This window comes from Pygocentrus nattereri, chromosome 21, assembly GCF_015220715.1.
Source record: "Pygocentrus nattereri isolate fPygNat1 chromosome 21, fPygNat1.pri, whole genome shotgun sequence".
Taxonomy (NCBI): domain Eukaryota; kingdom Metazoa; phylum Chordata; class Actinopteri; order Characiformes; family Serrasalmidae; genus Pygocentrus; species Pygocentrus nattereri.
This window is the reverse complement of record NC_051231.1, coordinates 6,936,787-6,957,933: the sequence shown is the minus strand read 5'-3', so window position 1 is coordinate 6,957,933 and position 21,147 is coordinate 6,936,787. Positions and strand designations below refer to the sequence as shown.

Below are 21,147 nucleotides of genomic sequence, written 5' to 3'. Positions count from 1 at the left end.
TAGGGTCTTGTTTGTGCAGGTCTGTTTTGTTGTAGCATGGTTTTAAAAACTGTCTGCTGCTACACATCATATGAAAAGCAGCAGTCTGTGGATGGATGTTTTGAATGTGTCAGTCCTATCAAAGTAGGAGATTTTCAGCTATGTTGAGCGACAAGGCTTCCTAGACTCTTTGGGAATAGGAAAGGTCGCCTACCAACAGTGCCGTACATGGGTTCAGTTGGAACTCCAAGATTCATGTGGGATATATATATATATATATATATATATATATATATATATATATATATATATATATATATATATATATATATATATATATATATATATATATTTTTTTTTTTTCTTTGTTGTCAGGAAGTTCGAGCTGTTCCTGAGCAACGTTTACTCGTTAGTGGGTGGTTACATAATGAGTACAGCTAGTTGATTACTAAGGCCTATCTCTAATAGTTTATAGTCATACTTGGACCAGCAGTAGATTTTATTACATTGCAGATTAGGCTTCATGTACTTCTGGTGGTGCTTGAAGCAGGTGCTGATCCTATTACTTAACAGCTCCTTACTCCTTTCTTTTGGCCTGTCATGGAGGTGTCGATTGACTGGCTTCCCCTGTCAGACCTCAGGAATGCAGGCCTGTCAGACTTGTGCCCATTTCAGACACTCATAACTTTGCCCGTGAGCCCTTGTGTGTCTGACTACAACATCTGACACTGTCAGTTTGAATTTACCTATTCTTGTCTGCTGAGGCTCCGGCAGTCCTGTGGATTCATTGAATTCACAAATGCATTAAGTTCCCTGAGGAATTTTGAGATGTTGCCCAACATGCCATCATTGACCCTGTTTACACTTGGCATCAAAACAGATTCTGTATCTTGTCATCTGTATATGTATTTAAAGACATGTATAACTGCATTTGGGATATGTGTTCACATCTAGCTGTTCAAGGTAGTCCAGAATGCATTGCAATTAGATCTGGTGTGTGTAAACACAGAGGGGCCAGCTTGTCTGACTTTACTGAGTAACATAGTCATCACCCACAGTTATTCATTTGTTGGTGTATGAACCCAGAAGCAGTTTGTTTCTTGTGAAGCACTGTTATGGTTCTCTCAACACATGACCAAGCAAGCATATAGAGTTCCCACTTTTCTGTACTGGTTGGAACACTTCGCACCTTCAATTCTAAAATAAGTACAGCGTAGCCTTTATAGGCCCTCCGTTTTCTGCGTCAGTGCTACACTACCTTCATTTAAAAACGTGGAGGATTGATATCCACTCACTGTCTTAATGCAGAAAATAAATGGGCATGTATAAATGATCAGGTGTAAATTATAACTGTAAACAGTGCCGTTATATTTTAAGTTAAGTGATCCTTTTTTTTAGTCCCACAAATGGGGAAATTCTACCTCCGCATTTAACCCATCCGTGAAGTGAAACACCACATATACACTTGTGAATACACACACAACTAGGGGACAGTGAGTACACTTGGCCGGAGCGTTGGGCAGCCCTATCCACGGCGCCTGGGAGCAGTTGTCTTGCTCAAGGACACCTCAGTCATGGATTGTCGGCACTGGGGATCGAACCGGCAACAGTCACGTTTAGTGAAAGTGTTAACTGTTCATATTGGACATGACATGTATAGGGAGAGTCCATTTTCTCAGTTACTTTAATTGTCTCAAGTTTGGAATTTTTCAAGTGGACTTGAGAGCGTAAATGTTTTGCATGTCTTATTCTTTTTTACTGTACATAAATTGTGATGGCTTAATGATAGTATTACATGCATTATAGTTCATTTATGAGTCATGTGTCTCAAAAGCTTGCACAGCACATTTTGAAGTCTGTTAAGGTAACCTGTCTGAAGTTGTGGTACGCTCTGTTCTGAGGTTACTTTGATTAACAGTGGTTTCCCTCTTGTGCTCTTCAGGTTGCCGCAAATACGCCCAGTATGTACTCTCAGGAACTGTTTCAGCTCTCCCAGTACCTGCAGGTATGATGCAACACTGACCTCTTCTGGCCACATTATAAACTTGTTTGCATAACCTTTGGGCAAAATGGGGCCCAGGGCTGTATCTGATTTACTCAAGAAAAAGTACATTATGAAATGACAGATATTTAAAATCTGAATGTTACGTCATTTTGCCTCACGAAACAATGTTCATCCACTGTCCATCCGTCACGTTTTCTCTCCTTCAGGAGGCCTTACACAGGGAGCAGATGCTGGAGCAAAAGTTGGCCACACTGCAGAGGCTACTTGCCAGCACACAGGAGGCTTCAGAAAGCAGCTGGCAGGTGTGCTATACTCTGCTAATCTGTGCTTACACCCTGCACATTCAGCACTGCGCTCTCTTTCTCTTTTCATTCTGAGTCTCTCTCTGGCACTCTTTTATTCTTGTGCTCTCTCACTCTGAGCTAAAATCAACATGACTATAACAGTAACATTCTCATTTTGAGGGCTGTTCGGACTGCCGTAATCTTAACTTTGTTGACATAATCTAACATTGTTTTTCATAGTGGATTGAATTTATTATACGGCAGAAGTAAAATCAGTTTTTTGTTTTGTTTTGTTTCTGGAACAAAAATTTCCCAAGAACACTCCATTGATTTAAATGAGGTTGACCTTTACTGAATGTTTTCATCTGGCAACCTAAAAGGCAACTCTGAATTGAGAAAAAGAACTTAAAAGATCAAAATTTAAATAATTTTACGTCATTTTGCTTCAAACAATGCTTTCATGTGAGGGAAAAAAAAATCAGTTATGTCAGCTACTAGGTCAAGATCTAAAGGACAGACACAAACAGCCACATTATACAAAGTTTTCTGAAAAGATTTAAAAGATTCAAGGCTTAAGACTTACTGTGGTGTTTTTACTTATTTGCTTTTATTCCCTGTTCAACACATCTTTATTTAGTATGGAGTCTTCCTTTACGCAGTGCCGGTTTATTTACTCTGCCTGCGCTTGTCTTGATCCTCCAAAAAGAAAGATGCAAAGCATCACTGTTGTAACAGGCATTTTTGTATTATGAGGGGTTTATTCCAGCCTGTTGGCAATTGTCATGTGGAGTTGAGTTTTTCTTTTGCTTTTCATACATTCAGAATACTCAGATTTATGCCACTTGCAGAGTTGGCACCATCTGAATCATTCTGAATGAATATGCAGTAATTAGATGTTCTGCTCATTATCAATAATCATTATCATCATATGGCATGTGAGGATCATTCGAGCATGGATATCTGACTGTAAAGTGTTTAAATCACCAGTTACGAGTTAGAAACATTGTACTGTAACTCTGCAGGCTTTAATTGATGAAGACCGGTTACTCTCCAGACTGGAAGTGATGGGGAACCAGCTGCAGGCATATTCAAAAGTAAGGCATTCTTCTATGGTTTAAGAATGTCAGCTAAGCAATGATGATGATTCAAAATTATTCTCTATTCTGAACGTTTAATAATTCTTCCAGAACCAAACAGAAGATGGCATCCGAAAGGAGCTAGTAGCCTTAACAGAAGACAAACTCAATTATGAGACTACAGCCAAAGAGTCCCTGAGGCGGGTTCTTCAGGAGAAAATTGAGGTGGTCAGGAAGCTGTCAGAAGTGGAGGTAAGCTAGACTGTGTTTGCTTGCAATGCTTGTAATGTACTTTTAAAGATGGTCATTTTCAGCTTTATTAGTAACTCTATAGTAACAGTTAATTTGATGAGTGTTCAGTTTGTCAGGTCTGATTCCTTTGCATGGAGCAACATCCACTTATGGCACATTAAATACCACCAAAAAGTATTTAAGGCCGTCATAGCAAGTGCCACGTTATTGTTGTTGTAGTAATAATACAGCTTCACCTGCTGAGAGTTGGAGTAAAATATCACATTTCACCTGGTTTTGGCATCGTACTTTATATTGAACGTCCACTCAAAATTCGAAAGTAACTTTTATTCCACACAATAACAAACATTGACGTTAAAACAATGATATGCCATTCAATTTTGAAATACTTGCCTTCTGGTTTGATGACGGCCATTTCAAAAATTTCAAATATTTTTTTTATTTTATTTTTTTTATGTCTCTTCTAATTTTATGTACAAGAGCAAGTTGTTAATAAGACTATGCAGACTATTTTGTTCTGTCCCTGAGGCAAAGTTGACTGTTCCCAGCAGGACCTGCTGCTGGTTTATTGCTCTGATTCATGTTAACCTGTGCTTCACTCTGTTTGCAGAGGAGTCTCAGTAACACAGAAGATGAGTGTACGCACCTGAAGGAGATGAACGAGCGCATTCAGGAGGAACTGAGGGAGCTGGCCAACAAATACAATGGAGCTGTGAACGAAATCAAGGATCTCACAGACAAGATCAAGGCAAGGACTCTGGCAGTGCTCTCAAAAAAAACAATCATAGTTTCTCTTATCATACATGAATTAACTTCAGCGTTTCATGTAGTGTTTACAGCGGTCACTCGATTAATGTCAATTGCTTTAAAAGAATCATTTACAAAATTTTTGTTTGTATTAAATTCTTTTGATCTTACAACTATAACACAGTCCTTTGTTTGTGCTATTTGTCACAGTAATTTGATTTGTGTTGTATTTTGAAATCTGTGAATGGCTAAAGTCTGTTTGATGCATTGTTTAAAATAATGACTTGTATAATCAGTTAAATTAATAATGTAGTACTGAATATTGTAGCTAACATTTACTGCCTGTGATTGGTCAGTGAAGCAGTAAAATGACACGCTTTTTTAATATTTTCCTTTCTTGCCTCAGTTTTATTCTGATTATTTGTATATTTTTCCAGCTGGCAGAAGGTAGGCAGGAAGAACTCACTCAAAAAGGCCAGAACGAGAAGAAGGAGCTGCAACTTCGAATTGAGGAGATGGAGGAGAAGGAACAAGCGCTTCAAGCCCGTATTGAGGCACTGCAGGCAGACAACGACTTCACCAATGAGAGACTCACTGCCCTCCAAGGTACACCGCATGCCCTTATGCACATGCAGTTGTTCTTATAACATTTGAGCATCTAGTGGGATGCGCCGTTCAGATGCTCTGAGTTTTGTTTATGGAAATGAAGAGTGCACAAGTTATTCTGCACAGAAACGGTGAATGTGAATGGGCAATAGAATAGCTTCCTGAGCAACTTTAAAACAGTAGTACCAAGCTCAAACTGCATGGCTCTTCAGTTAAGACCTTTATTTTTTTTAATAAAATTTTTTTTTGGGTCATTCCACATCTTCTCATTGTCGTTTTCAGTCCGGTTAGAGCAACTTCAGGAGAAAAGCATAAAGGAAAACAACAGTTTAGGTGAGTTTGGGTTGCACATGGTGGTTAGTGTTGTCTGCTAACCTCGCATCACTTCTACTAATGTGGCATGAGAGCTTACTTGCCGTTTCTTGTTTTTCTTTTTCCTGTTTGTCCGACTTCCGTCTCTGCTTCCGCTCTAATCTGTTCTGTTTTGAAGATAGTCATGTTTTATCCAAGCATGTTTGTTGAGTCCTCTCACTTGCTAGTCACTTAGTGTTGGAGTGCATCAGTTTTTCCTTTTTTTTGTCCACAAGGATGCGAGTAGTGTTAAAGATGAACAGGTTGTTGTAGACTGCTAAATTTTGTATCCGTGCTACTCATGGCTAAGCTGCTAGGCTTTCCAAATCAAAGATCCAGCAATTTCTTAAATTGCAAATAACAGTTACAAAAGAAAGGACGGGCATTTTTTGGAACTCCCACAGCTGCCTGCATCGTTCTGTAGTAATTTCTGTATTTGCCTACATGTGGCATGTGGTAAACCACAAACCATCAACCAGTTGGCAGGAAGAAACTGGTAGTATTTTTCCTTCAGTTCATCATGAACAGGCCTTTTTATTTCAAATATTAGCTGTACGATACTGCAGAGAAAGAGAAACTTTGGTTTGCATAAGGCTTTTAGGCATTTTTTAACGGTGAACATTTGAATTGCATTATGCTGCTTTTGCCTTGTTCAAGACATCTGAGTGAGTGTGTGTGTGTGTGTCAGTGTCTGCCTTCATGCTGGACTGGATTTTGGCAGGTCCTTACAATACATCAACCACTTTAAACCTGCTTTTTCACTGTTTAAAGATGCACTCCAATGGCAAATGCTTGAATGACACATGACATCATTCGAATTTTCAGAAAATGTGAGTATGTGGCCTATATACAGTGCAGCATGACATGACCAGTAATGTTTAATATTCATAACTCATGATGTAGACTGTATCATAAAACCTGTAGAACTTGCTACCACATGTAGAGATGGTTAGCGACAGTCTCAGCTGTGAGGTTTTCTCCATGTGATTCTTCAGAGACTTTATTCCAGCATACACAAGCCTATACACAGTACATGTTGGAGCTTGTACTGAGTGTGGTGCTTGGGAGAAATGTACTTGCTAAGGGGAAAACTGGGATGTAACAATCTAAAATAAAGCTTATTAAATTTCTCTTTAGTTTTCTTTACACTGTAAAACGGGTATAGTTGTAAAGTCATAAAGACCTGGCATTTGTATATCGTTACATAGCAATGTTTAATACAGAAACCATGTATTTTGCGTTAAGTAGCCTTTCATTATTTGATAGCATAATACTAATTTCTGCTAGCATCGTTATGGCAATTTGTAGTGTTCGCGACAAGCTGGCAGTGTTGAATAAGCAAATTTGATCCAATTTTTGGCCTAAACACAAGTATATGCAACTATTTATTCTATACACAGTTTTACAGCGGTTCCTTCTGGAATTGCCTGAGTTTAAGAAGTGTTTCTCAGTATTATTCAAGTCGATACCTACTAACCTCCCTAGTAAGGGAGAGAGATAATCCAGTTATGGAGAATACAGTTTAAACTGGTTAGAGATCCTGCAACAGTGACCAGTGAAGTTCAACTGGGAGGTCATTTGATCGCATTTTATAAAGTATTTAACCAAAACAGGTTTTTTCACGCAGACAGTTATCTCATGAACTGAGCCAAACAATATTAGCTCAGAAAAAAATGGTTTACAGCAGAAATGGTCAAATGCAGACATTTCCATCAAACTTACTAATAACTGCGTGAATTTCAGTGTTTAAACCCCTTAGTCAGTTCTTCATCTAATAGAATGTCATTACACCTGATAAATGAAGTTTGACACTGGAGTTCATCTCAGGTCTGCAAGTACGAACAAGTGAGTCAGAAAATGTGGAAGGACTGGTTTTGATTCTTTCAGGTCTTTCAAATGGAGCGAGGCTTCTGAAAATGCATTTGTTGAGTGAGCTTAATGTTGCAGAGTCTGTATTCATACATAAGTAAAAGCACAACATTTCTGTATTAGCGTGAGGCTGACTAAATTGTGCACATCACATAAGCGTTTATGCTTAATCTAGCAAATTAATGTTTTTTAGTTTTTGTGTGACACATTGATGCCAAATTATATCTTATTGCTAGGCCTGTCATGATTTTGGCTGATGAGCAGTTGCAATCTAATTATTATTATTTTATTTCAAATTTATTTATTATTTATTTTGTTCAGTGTTTAACTGTTTTAGCTCAAGCTGTCTTGCTCCCTGGCAGTTGATGCTTAGTAGCCTCCAGCTGACAATTGCAACAACTTGAGTTTAAATAAACATTACTCTGTGCCAAATTTCAACCAAATTCACCTTATTAAACATATGATTGTGAAAGTTAACAACTGGTAGATAAATAGTTAATAAATAATTGCGGTCAGCTTAAATAGTTGTGGTCAGGCGATCAGACCTACTAGTTGCTGAAAAATCATTTGCATGAGTTGAACTAGGTTAAGTGACTATTTAAAATGTGGTCAGATTCATTATAACTGTGGTTGAACCACATAGTAAGAAGTTCTGAAGTACATTCATGTCGTTGTGCATCGTCAGGTGTGGAACGTGCCATGGCTTTGTGAGAGAATGCTGGAGTATTTGGACCAGGTCCATTTGTAGCTTCCTGTGTGTCCTTGTCCAGCCTTCTGCATCTTTGTCTGATTGCATCTCATGTCATTATCCTGTCAGAGCTGGCTCCACTATATCCCTTGAGTTGAAGTGGGTTTTTTGTTGTTTTTCCCCCGTTTAAAGCGAATGTTATTATTTAATGGCGGGTTTTTCTTTCTTTGTTAGACCACTTTCTTTTAAAGAGTGGAGGGGACTGCACTTTAATCCAACAGTTCATTGAGTGTCAGCGTGAGTACACAGCATTCTTTCCACTGCCTTCTACAGCCGCACTAATGAGTCTTATTAATGGGTTACAGACTCGCTAGGGAGCAATTGTTCTTACTCAAGAAGAAAGTTAATGAACATATTTCAGAGGGCCATGCATTCTCTCTTCTTTCCTCACCATGTCTGCAATGTGTTCAGGATTGAGCTAAAAACTAATTTGTCATGCTTTAAGCAGGTTTTCCGAGTTGTTTGTGAATGTTGCGACTTTGTTTGGTTAGTTTTGCATTGCTAATTGACTCAACCTCTCTTGTTTGTTTGACTTGATACATTGGTCTTTTTTAATTGGGTTGAAATTTATGTTCTGCAGTGGGTATAAAACCACTCTTATCAAGCTGTATTTACAACACAATTACAAGCTTATTTGTGCAGTATAATCGTAGTGACATTAAACAGAAAAGGTAAATCTTAAAATACAGTTTGAACCTGTACTTATTAGTTTTGTGATCATTAGCATGGCCTCAGTCTATTTCCATTTTGTCTCTCTAAGATTATTCAAGCCCTATTAGCACCTCCTCAGCATGCTCCGTGTTGTGTGGTAGTTGGATTGGATTAAGAATGCTGTAATGGCATGAAAAGGAATTTTTTTTTTTTTTTTTGTCCCCTGTAAAGAGACATACACTGTGATTTTACAAATCTTGTTTGAGTGACTGCTTACGCTGCACGTTTGAATTTCCCATCGTATACAGCAGAAGTCTGCTATTTAAGTGCTCATACTGCATAAAAATGCTGTCATGCTGTTGACATGCTCGAACGTGGCAAGTCCTGTGCACAATAAATCTGTTTCACTGCATGTCAGAATACAGAGCAATAATGGTTTATTCTCATTAATGTGACAAATATTCTGACCCAACTTGAGAGAACTAAAATTAGAAATAATGAATGGTGCATGATAAAATGATAGTTAAAAGTAGTACGTACATAATACTTTTTAAAATAATTATAAAAGGTAAAACAAAACATTTACACAATCTGGAAATTATGGCAAAAAATTGGCAAAAAGCTTTTAAAATAGAAAAATAAATTACTTTTTGCTGTGCTGTCTAGAGCTACAAATGTTATACTTATGTAATGTACTATTTATATCATTCTTCATCTGCATGATGATGATTAACAGTGTTTTTTAGTTTCAGACTTTTGACTCAAACTTTAAGGAAACCTGCTCCAGCAACTTTGCTAACTTGTGCCATATTGAAAATAAAACCAGCAGGTGATGTACACGGGTGGGACAATACAGTCTCTACATATTTTGCAAAGACACTTAAGACTTATTATTATTTATTATTATTATTATTATTATTATTATTATTATTATTACAACCCCAATTCTAATGAAGTTGGGACGTTGTGTAAAACAAAAACAGAATACGATGATTTACAAATCCTTTTCAACCTATTTTCAATTGAATACACTACAAAGACAAGATATTCAATGTTCAGACGGATAAACTTTGTTTTATTCACTCATTTTGAATTTGATGGCCTCACACTTTTGGTGGCCAAGATGCACCCACCCCGTCTCTCCCCATCACCCAGCACGATACCAGCGGGTGTGCTGTTTTGCACTCCTGGCCATGGATGGCTGTACCATCACCAGGGGTTGAACTCATGCTCTCTTGATGGTGGAGCCAAAGCGTAGACAGTTGCGCCGCTCGGAAGCCCCCAAATAAAGGATTTTTGTCTTCCTTTTGCTAACCTTCCTGTGTTTAGCTGTATGGGAGCAGTGGTTTGATTACGGTTGAGTATGTGAATGTTTGGTTTGTGTTAGACAAATTTGACTGCTCAAACTAAGATTATTTCTGGCAGAAATTTCAGAATTCCGTCTGCTCTGACTACTACATCTGAACTACTGCCCTCACACTGCGCATCAGCGGATGATGAAGATAAAATTCTGCCTAATCCTGACGTTTAGTCACAAGCCAACAAACTGGGTTTAAAATAAAATGACTTAAAAGGGTTAAAACCGCCCAATGCATGCCTGGCTTAGAAGCAGTTAGCTCAATCAAAATATATTTATCTATTTAATTTTTATTATCTATTGTTATATTGTGATGTATATTGTTTGACATTTCGAACATTTCACATAATAAAGCATTATTGAAAATCTATTTTATTAAAATTTATTGAAAATTTAAATCACTTTTAAAAGTGAAACTTTGTGTTATGATATATGCTGTGGCTCATACTTCAATATAACCAAACTAATTTTACTTAAAAGGCTCATACATTTTTATCTAGTCATCTCTGAAAAGTTTGAAATTCAGTATTTTCACTACCAGGAAATTACAAAACAGTGGAGACAGTTTGATGCTGCAGTCCCTTTCTGTCCTTTATATAGAACACTAAATAAACTGGCCAACACAAACTCTTGCATGCTATTTATTACCATCTCACTTCCCACTGACTCTTTTGGTTTTCCTCCTTTGTGGGGTTTCTCCCTCTCACCTGCATGCCTCCAAGGCATATGAGCTTTTTACAACAAGCCTATTTTAAATGCATCGATTGCTATGTTTTCGTATGGTAAATGATGACTTCAGTTTTGTTTACATGGCTGTTAATTTTGACATGTAATTGATGGAGCTGCTGGAAAGGCCTTATCTTGTAGAGTAAGATCAGTTAGCCAAAGCTGCTAACTGGAGAAGTCTGACTGTTTATCATGGCTTTTTATCAAACCTCAGTTGAACGTGTTCTTATAAGCTCTCTTCTTTTTTTGAATAGCTGTGAAGCAGCTGAAAGGAGCCGTGGATTCTTCAATCCACAAGCTGTCCAACTTTGATGGTAAGACGAGGGTGATTTCGTGCTCTATTTTTGTCAATATTGTTACGACTGTATATTTGAATATATCTTAGTAAATCAGTTGTGGGGTCTAAGTGAATGAAATTTATTTATTTTTTTTATAAAATTGTTAAATCTATTGAAAATTAAGAACATAATCTAACAATACTCATCAACCAAGTGTCCAGCAGTTCTCAGCAAAGTGGCCAGTCGCCCTCTAGTGGGCCATGGAGACCACTGCCATAACTTTTGTTTGGTCTTAACCTGCACTGTTGCTGTTAATCGCACGATTGAGTCTTTTAGTCAGGTCCATGTTCATTTATAACGGACGTTTCCTAAAATTTACCTTTTTAATATGGTAATCTATAGTTAATGAATCAGTTTTTGAAAAAAAAAATACGGCATTAAGGGAAGGAAATAAAGACGTATCTTTCTGAGAATTCTATACTTATTATATACGGAATGGTTTTACGGTGTCAGGTTTTTCAGAGAACAGGGCACAGTGTTAAAATTGTAATGTAAGCAATGTAAACAGTCTTGCATTCTCTTTCATGTAGATGTCATAGATGCACATCTTCAGAACAACCAAACCACAGATGACAACAGCTTGACCAGTCCAGACAAAGTTAAAGGTAAGCTTATGTACTAACAAACACTGACATGCAGGTTCAGTTATGCTTGTGAGTAGTAAGGGTTCACATATACGGCACAGTGCATGGATTTATAGCAAGCAAAAAAAAAAGGTTTGTATGGTTTAGTAGTGTGCTTTATTTTTGATGTAAATTCTGTACATTAAAGCTGTGCAATATATTGTTTCTTAATCAGTAGTTCAAAATCTGCCTTCATAACACTATTACAATATTCATAGCTCACCAATGACTGAATGCTTTGCTGTATGCAGTGAGCACCCTGGTGAATCATAGATGTTTTTTGGGTGTTTTAGGGTTTGGTTGAATCAAGGCATTCACATAATCATTTTGGTGAAACATAATGCAGATCATACTGAAGGCATGCTAGTGTATGCAAATGTAATTGGAACATGGTATATTGGCTATACCGTGCTCTCCGACTGTACTGTTTTGTAAACCCAGAACAAGGAAGAAGGATAATGCCAATAATTATACTCATGGTTTCATTTTAAATAAAAGGACTTCATGTAGTAATGGCTAGAATGTGGTTGCTACTGGTCTCACAGTTGGCATGGCAGCTGCTCTTTATCCTTTGGTATTAAAGGCCCAGATTACAGCCTTCCAGATTAGACCAGCTCTGCTGTAACCAAATTGCTATGCACTGGTTTACCAGTTCCTGTAATGTTCCTTTCCCCTCTGCAAACCAGCAGAACTCCATGTTCTGTCAATTTTCAATGCCCCAGACTCATTAGTGTTATGATGTAATAGGCAATTACTTTTTGGAAGACATTTGGGGACACTTATTGACTGCATGTGTCTATTTTCTGATGGGCGTTTGTTATGGAAATATCTTTATCCTCAGTGTTTTTTTCGCTTCTTTGAAAAACATTCAACGCAGCAAATGATGAAAATTCACTTGGGGCACATGCTAAGAGAGGCCCACAGAAAAGCTTTTTTTTTTTTTTGTTTTTGTTATTGGTCCTCTGCCACCACCCCTAGCTTATGCAAACAGCATTGTAGAGTTTACAAATGACCTGTTTTAGGTCTTGGTTTATGGTGGAACAGCACTGATCCCTGAACAAAAGCTCAAACTATTTTAGAATGCAACTGTATGCCCCTCTGATAGCTCCACTTGGATATATGACCATGTGTGGTGAATAGCTGTCAGGAGTTAGAAGGGTCAACCACTTCAGGTGTTCATTCTTACCGTCAGTTATTACAGTAACTGCTTGTGATATTGATTTTTGAAGAAATTATGTCTTGCATGTTTTTGTATGTTTAAAAATGTGACTGAAGTATTTAAAGACTTTTATTTTGATTTGTTGCTTTAGACTTGTGTGCCTGTTGGCTTGTCTCTCCCCTCCCCTCCATCTAAATGGTGTCTTCCAATCTCCCCATAGAAAATCAAATAGATGCTAAAGAGTCTGATATGTCAGACACGCTTAGCCCCAGCAAGGACAAAAGCAGTGACGACACGTCAGGTACTCTTTTAGCACTTGTCTGTTGCTTTTCATGTCTGAATATTTTTTTAATTTATATTTGGTTGGTTTGAATATCTCTTTGAACATCTGTAGCTGTTTCTACTTTATATTTGTGTTTCAGTATGTTGTGAAATAGTATTTTTTTTTCTCTCCTAAAAGCATTTGGAATGACATGCCTTGATTTGTTTGTTTTTTGTTTCTTGAGTGCCTTTATTCTGCTTTGAGTTTTACATAATCTGTAATTCTGTTTTTGTTCTGCTTTAGACGGACAAATGGACGAGCAGGAGCTGAACGAGCCTCAGAACAGGGTTTCTCTGCTTAAGGGTACTTTTGTTAATTCTTTCATGTCCAGTGTAAACTTTGTAAACTGCTCTTTGTAATTTAGTGAAGTTGTGAGTTTTAGTATGGTGCTGACTGGTACATTAGTCATGTTCTCTTGACTGTGCTATAATGACCATTTGAGCTCAGTGGAGTGGTATGCCACATAACTTTGAGACTTCAAAGGGTGTGGCATTGCTTGTTGAGGCTATATTTGGTCTTAATAACTTTGTTCCAGTGGGGTTAATAGCAGATGAACTCAAATGTGCTTGCAGAGTGTCAATGTCTTCTGTTGGAGTTCAGCAGGTGTGAGGAGGCTGGAGTTCTCTAGTTTAGGCTGTCCCACTTTTCGCTTCACTGCAACACAGGGTGGGGGCGCCACCAGAATGTAAACCAATTAGAGCATAATTAGGAAGGAAAGTCCCTGGGGGGAACGTTAACTGTGAAATGTCACATCCATTCTTCATTCTCATTAGCTAAAAAATCCCTATTATATTTATCTGCTTTCGTTGTTTCATTATTAGGCTGATGTTTACAAAATATTCATTGTGTAGACTGTTTGATTAGACTGTACATGCTATGCTTTTCCATTGGACAAACACATTTACCACTCTAGCCTGAAAGTGGTAATATGTAGATTAGTGTTGTAGAAGCAGTCATGATGCCTATAATATACTCAAAGGTCTATTGTTGTGGCGTTTATCACATTAGCAATAACACGTTTTATTGTTTCTCAACTTGATGCCATTGTCTGAGGTAATGGACGAGCAAGAGCTAGCTCATAAATGACCGTAAAAAAGCATGGAGGACACTTTATGTAAACAGGTTATTAAAACTCACAAACAGATGGTGGTGACTGGAATGGGTAGTGATGTTTTTGAGCTAGTGTTAATCTCTGTTTAGTGTTTGTATGGGACCTTTCTGGGTCGTGGACCATAGCCCCACCCTTCAACTACTGTCTTATCTGTCGTCTGCTCGGCAGGAGCCACCTTCGCCCACCCAGGCTCAAAAAACCTGTTCTCACCCTGCTGGAGCACAACCATTTAAGTTGAGGCAGACCTATCTGTAGAGCCTGGAATTTTGACATTGGTCCAGGATGACCAGGCTGGCTTTTTAAAGGCTACAGTTGTGCAGTTTTTCGTCTTTAATTAGAGTGACTGAAAGGATGCCTCATTCCTCAACTCTCTGTTTAATTCAGGCTCTTAACATACCACAGTTCAGAAGCTTGGAATCAGTTTTTACATGTATGAAACAAAGATGATTGCAGATAACTATTGACAGTTATTCTAATATGCTGGTTCTGTTCAACTTTACTGCGCAGCTTTGCATGCATGGTATAAAGTAGGCTTGAAGAATTTGGTGAAAATATGTAATTGTGATTGTTTTCTAATATTGTGATTGCTGTTTAAATGTGTTAAATTGCTGTTATTTAAGCCACAGGTTCTTTTTTTCTCAGGATGATGAGACTTGAACAGCGAATTTAGCCAGTTCACATGTTGTTGGGTCCATTTCCCTGCTTAAATACTGCTGGATAGTGTAGGATATAAGCGAGTGTTTATAGGATAGAGCTTGAAGCTCAATTTATTGTATATTTATCATTTAACTTATTTTGGGAATCCAGAGTCCTCAAAATATTGGATAAAACATCTAAAAACACCACCTCTGTCTCGTTTATAACAATTTAACCTACCGTTGTATATAAAATTAATTTATGTGACTGATTGCAAACAAGTGACGCATCTGCTACAGAGGTTTATTGCATGACTCTGTCCTCAGGAGAGTCATGCTGAGTCATACAGTTCTGGGGTCCACCTGTTGTGCTATTACCTTAAAAAGACTTGCCAAACGTTCTGTGGAAATGTGATGTACTCTCTTGGTATTTTGGAGTATGACTGCTTCTGACTGTAATTAGGACAGAGCACCATCACATGGTTTCCCTTATCTTTTTTTGAAATTAACATTTGTTCTTTGATCTGAAAAAGCTTGTAGTAATCTAAAATGTTTTGCAATGTTGAGGTCACCTTTTTTTTTTTTTGGTCAGTTTACTTCACGATGAAGTTGGTTCTCATCTGTTGGCAGTGAACTTGTGTCCTTTAATGGAAGGTCTGATAAGAAATGCTGGCTCTGGTTAATGTTTTGGGAGATGGTGGGAGGAAGTGGCATTTCAGAGCCTCATTGTATTACTGAACTTGGTAAAGGAACTGGGTGCCAGACAGACCAAAGCAGTGCAGATGTGTACCACTTTGGAATAAGCATAGCTGCTCATACGATGTGTAATGTGGTCTAAGGGTTTGTCCACATATAACAAAGATTTTAAAATGAGATGAGACAATTCTGCTTATATATGAATCAGATTAAATCCACTAAAAACAACTCTGCTCCTTTAATTGAAGCACTTCACTTAAGATGGTCTCTTTTACCATGTTCTAACTCCCCACTCTACCCTACAGAACAGATTTATTTATTTATTTATTTATTTATTTATTTATTTATTTGATTGATTGATTGATTGATTGATTGATTGATTGATTGATTGATAAATTAACCAACGTTAAAATCCAGGTCACTAATGGTGCAAAAGTTTGCGTAATTGGAAGAATCTTCTAGTGTGCTAGTGTAGTATTGGCTCAATCTTGATACTGGGATTTCTTCTAGTATGAGTCTGATATTGATGGGCTTCATCAGTGGTCACATGATGCTGTTGGCTGGACACTTTTATTGGTGGACTATCATCAGTCCAGCAGTGATATTATGATGTTTAAAAACTCCAGCAGCACTGTTTTGTCTGATCTAGTCATGCCAGTGCAACACACTTAAACACTGCCGCCACGTCAATGTCACTGCTGTGCTTATTGTGTTTATTCAAAAACAATGTCCATAGCCCTTTGGTGGCTCATAACTCAGCCTCTGAGCATTTGGTACTCCAGAATTAGGAGCTCATTGCTTTTAAGTGTGGAGTGATACTAACCATGTTTACAAACATGAAAGCAACAAAAGGATAATCTGATATTTCATAAGAGGGATTACACATTTTTTTGCTGTTCCCTCTCTGCTGACCTGTTTGAATAGGCATCAGCTGCATCATTATACTGGCCTACTTTCTGAGCCAAGTTAAGGGGCTTTATAATGAAACTGCGTCATTCACAATGTCTGTTTAGCTGCATCGCTGTAAAGTGAGTTAAAGTGCACTGTACATGTTGCATTTGATTGATTTTCAATTATCTTCTTTGATGTTAGTGAATATGACCTTTCTTTTTAATATAATGGTGGTTTTCCCCTGGTGTGAAGTTGAATGTGGACAGTTTCATATTTATATTTTATATAAATTATATTATTATATTTTTCTACAGTTAGTGTTTATTTTTACGATTAAGTGTTTTCATGTCTATTTAAATTAACACTTATCCTGTTTACTGTCTGTTTAATGTTATCGCTACACCATGGACTCTGAGAGTAATGCAGCGTCAGTGCTCTGCATGTCCTGTACATATTGTAGTATTAAGAATAAAAGCTGCCTTGACTTCATTCAGACTTGGGGCCGAGAGAACCAGTAAACCAGCTGTGAAAGAGATTATGCAGGATGACACAATAGTAGTGCATATCCGCTGTGCTTAAAGTCACATGATTTATTGTCCGACGTTGAGATTTCAGTTAACTGTAATCTCGTGCAGTCAGTATGTATGTCGAATAAATCGCTCCTCGTTCTCAACAATAACAAAATTGCCAGAAAAAGTTCTTTGGAAAAATGTCATAGAAGAACCACTTCTGCTTTCCTAAATAGCCTTTCTTCAGATCGTTCTTTTAAATAACTTTGTGTGTTTAAAGTTTCAGATTCCATTGAAGTATGTATGCAGATAAAAGGCTTTTCAGTGAACCGTTTTCTTCTCTGTACAGATCATGTTTCTTGAATATTTCTTGAACATCCCACTAGAGGGTGCTGTTAAGCAGTCAGGTTTTGACTTGTTAAATGGCTCTTCAACTTTTTAGAGCTGTCTGATCAGCATGATGTTTTAGGTTAAGCAAAACATCAGATATTTGAGTAGAAATAGATATTTGAAACTGTTCTTAATAAACTTTAGTTAACATTAGTGTTGCTGTTTCATGTACATTTGGTCTAACTTTGTGTAAACAGTCAGTTACAATGGTTTGATGTGAAATGGTATGTTGTAGAGAAACTTGCAGACTCTGCTTTCTTGAAAGTGGTGAAACAAACCATATCTACAACACAAATATAGCCATTTTATTTGCTGTCCAAAACAACCAGTAAGCCTACACGTGTCTTCTTAGTTTCATATGTAATGTGGATGATGGTAAAATGGTGCTGAAGAGTGGCTCTTTGGATACTGCTTACATGTATCTCTTTGGCATGAATGGATAAAATGCGCTTCGGAACAAAACCTTTTTATAAAGCCACCATAAAATAACATCTCGATCAAAAGGCAACATTTCTGTAATGACTTCATAGAATGGCTTTCTCTGAGGTAGCCTTTGGAGACATTATGAGCGTCAGACGTCTGGTTCCTATCCTCTTCGCTGTAAACAATTCTGATTCTAAATTCCTCTAGAATGGAGCAATTCAGATCAACCCATTCATATTGATTTTGTTTAAATCTTAACTATTTAATTATGAAGAAATTTAGAAAAAACTATGGAATTCAACCCAAAAATAACTTAAATGAATGTAGTAGAAATTGTATGCTTTGTTCTATATTCAGATATCATATTAGAGCCTCGTAGCAACATCTAGCAATGAAGTAATGAATCATTATGACAATGGCATTTAGTCTGAGATTCGTAGGGTCACGCCTTAACAGTAGTCCTATGTAATTAGGAAGAGGCTAATGATGACTCATATAGCCTATGGATCACATCTTCCCTTCTCATTAAGTTCATGGCTGCACATCAGAGAGTTTTAAGTAGACAAAAGCGTGTTTGTTACATCATCTCTGTTTGAAAACTCTGCCTGTCCCAGTAAACACCTCATTTGGCAACCATTTGATGCAGTGTAAATCTCTTTAGCTAAATGTAACGAATGACCTCATTGCTAACATCTGTACCAAGTTCAGACAAGTGATATCCATTGGTTTATGGATGGAGTTGAGGTTTCCCAAAAGCCTTTAATTTCTAGACCACACGAGGGCCCACATAGAAGGGCCTCTGTAGGGTGAAAAAAGAAAACAGAAAGAAGGGCTTGGCACTTCGGCTGAAAGCCTTCCTTTGACCTGTCAGTGTGTGGGTTTGGACTACTACCAGTGATGTTCTCCACAAGATGCACCATGTTCTCCACATGATAACCATGCACTTTGTCTCTGGATGAGGCCTGTGACTTGCGTGCCGAGAAGCAGCTTTAAGAGCTTTGTTGAATTTCCTCTTCTGTTGTATTTTGTGGAAAGCTTTTGAGTTTAGAAGAGACTTCATAATTAACTGACTTGTGCCTGGCTTGTTGTCTTTTCCAAGTCATTTCTAACATATTGGTTCTGAGAAAAACCATAAGATTTGTCCTCAGAAGATCTTGGCCACAGTGAGTAAGTTGGCTAGGGGTGAGTCCTGTGAGTTTTCTCCATGTACTAAATTAGCATTCAGCAACTGATTTTTCTTCTGGAAGGAACATGGAGCAGTTTGTGATGGTTTTTGTGGAAGGTTGTGTTCAGATAGAGACATAGATTTGAGCACAGTGCTTTGGTTTAGCTCTTTCTGTCTTTAGTTATGCTTATTGTTTGCAAACCCTGTTCAGTATGGGTTATTTAATTACATATGGCCTCTTAAACTCTGTATCTCTCGTTTTATCTCCTTTCCCATTTCTTTGTTGTGTGAATATTTGTCTGTTCAGACTATGATGACAGATGCACCTTCTTTTTCCTCACCACTGTGCCTTCTGATTGTGCCGTTTTCTCTGTGTCTCTGTACGTAGATGAGCTGCAAAGAGCCAACCTGGAGCCAGGAGACACAGAGCAGGTCATTCATCACCTGCACAGAGAGCTGCTGGAGGCCCAGGAGCTTGCCAACACCGGCAAGCAGAAATGTCTTGAGCTACAAGGTGCATAACCTTAAAGCATACCGCTGTATGACCTGTTTGGTGTCTGAAATTTGCTTTGTTAGTTTTGCAAGTTAGCAACGAGGCTAATGTAGCTCAAGTAATGGAAGCTTATAGCCACCTGTCAACATCATGCAAGCTGCTTAGCTATATTGCAGTCTTTCCTCAGTCAAGCAGGGTAGACGTATTGACGGGTGCTTCAGGCCTTAACGTTGTGGCTTGAGTGACCAGTGCGAAATTTGAGTTACATGATGTCACACAGACTTGCTTTTTTTGGTTTCTGACATGCAGTTTACTGTTATCTATAAATTGGACAAAAACACATTGCATAGCTGTCAACAACAGTAGGAACTATCTCTCTGAATTTTATAGAAACACTAGACTGTCCTGGAGCAGGATTCGCTCCCTTGGCCAAAATTGTTTGAACACCGTTATCAGTTGCTAGGCCATGGTCATTGACACTAGTGGTTGCCTCTGACCAGCAAAACAAAAAGTAGCGTTTGTCTCACATACTTAAGAGTACTTTTAAAGGGCCATCTTTTCCTATCACTATTTGCTGCTCTCACAATGACTGGGTTAAACCATCCCTTTTCCTCTGCTGTCCTGTTGTTAGCTCTACTTGAGGAGGAGAGGAGAACTAACAGGCAGCAGACAGAGGAATCAGCCAAGCAGATCCAGTACCTACAGAGTGAGTAGTGCATAGATTCTCTCCTAGACACCTCTGATAAAGGTAAAAGAGATGTGATGTACTATAGAGAGAGATGCTCATCCAGTCAAAGCAGACTGACATGTCTTCATTAAACTGCCTATATTGTGGAAAACTGAATTCGCCTTTTCTTGAAGTAAAATAATACGTTACATTTTATATAGCACCTTTCACAAACCCAAGGTTGCTTCACATAGCATGGGCAAAAAAACTAAGCAGTGGAGGAGGAAAAAAATGCACATTAAAGAGAAAAGGCTAAGTCAGATTTGAAAGAGGACAAAAATGATCAGTCCTGGAGGGATTGAGGAAGAGAATTCCAGAGTTTGGGGGGCATGGCACTGAAGGTCTGGTGCGTGGGACAGCAAGTAAGTTATTACAAGAAGACCTGAGAGAGCGAAAGGGAATGTAAGAGGTCAGCAGTTCTCTGAGGTAAGGGGGAGCAAGGTTATGCAAGGCTTTGAAAGTGACTAGTAAAATTTAAAGCTTTATATGGGACGGGACCGGTAGCCAGTGTAGCTGAGAGAGAATGGGGGTGGTGTGAGCTGAATGCTTAGCATGGGTGATAACTCTAGCTGCAGAGTTCTGAATGTACTGTAGCTTTTTTATAGACTTAACAGGGAGACCAACAAAGAGGGAGTTACAGTAGTCAATACGGGACATAATGAAGGCATAATGAGCTTTAAATCAGAAATACGATCAATCAGTGTCCTGGGCGGGGAAACCCAAAAATGCAAACATTGTTTCAAAACATTTGATCTCTGGTCCATACAGTCCAATAACCTAAACTATTAAAACAGCCTGCGTTGTATTTGTTTGTGACATCGTGAAAACACTATTTACATATATCCACCTAAGCTAGTTTAGCGCTGCCCCTTCACAGAAAGTTCTAAGCGGTGTTTAACCTCCTGAGTGCTTTTTTGAATGAGATACAATACAGGGCAGTCAATCAGAACAGAGCCCAGTTATCTTGCATCAGTCTTCAAGACGTAGTTACAAAAACGGGCTGTTTGGTTCAGT

General features: G+C 38.1%; 1 protein-coding gene across 6 annotated transcripts in view; it reads left to right on the top strand.

Annotated features, from left to right (window-relative positions):
- Nucleotides 1-21,147, top strand: part of slmapa (sarcolemma associated protein a) — a 68,520-nt gene that overhangs the window by 36,492 nt on the left and 10,881 nt on the right. For 3 of the 6 annotated variants that reach the window (XM_037532188.1, XM_017704879.2, XM_037532190.1), the window contains 14 exons: nt 1,922-1,984; nt 2,191-2,286; nt 3,291-3,362; nt 3,456-3,596; nt 4,207-4,344; nt 4,781-4,949; nt 5,232-5,282; nt 8,092-8,154; nt 10,906-10,965; nt 11,520-11,594; nt 12,992-13,072; nt 13,337-13,396; nt 19,302-19,427; nt 20,038-20,112. In XM_037532188.1, coding sequence (XP_037388085.1) covers nt 1,922-1,984; nt 2,191-2,286; nt 3,291-3,362; nt 3,456-3,596; nt 4,207-4,344; nt 4,781-4,949; nt 5,232-5,282; nt 8,092-8,154; nt 10,906-10,965; nt 11,520-11,594; nt 12,992-13,072; nt 13,337-13,396; nt 19,302-19,427; nt 20,038-20,112 — 1,270 coding nt within the window. The remainder of the gene's footprint in view (nt 1-1,921; nt 1,985-2,190; nt 2,287-3,290; nt 3,363-3,455; nt 3,597-4,206; nt 4,345-4,780; nt 4,950-5,231; nt 5,283-8,091; nt 8,155-10,905; nt 10,966-11,519; nt 11,595-12,991; nt 13,073-13,336; nt 13,397-19,301; nt 19,428-20,037; nt 20,113-21,147) is intronic. The other 3 variants (XM_017704880.2, XM_017704881.2, XM_017704882.2) reach the window with 2 other exon arrangements.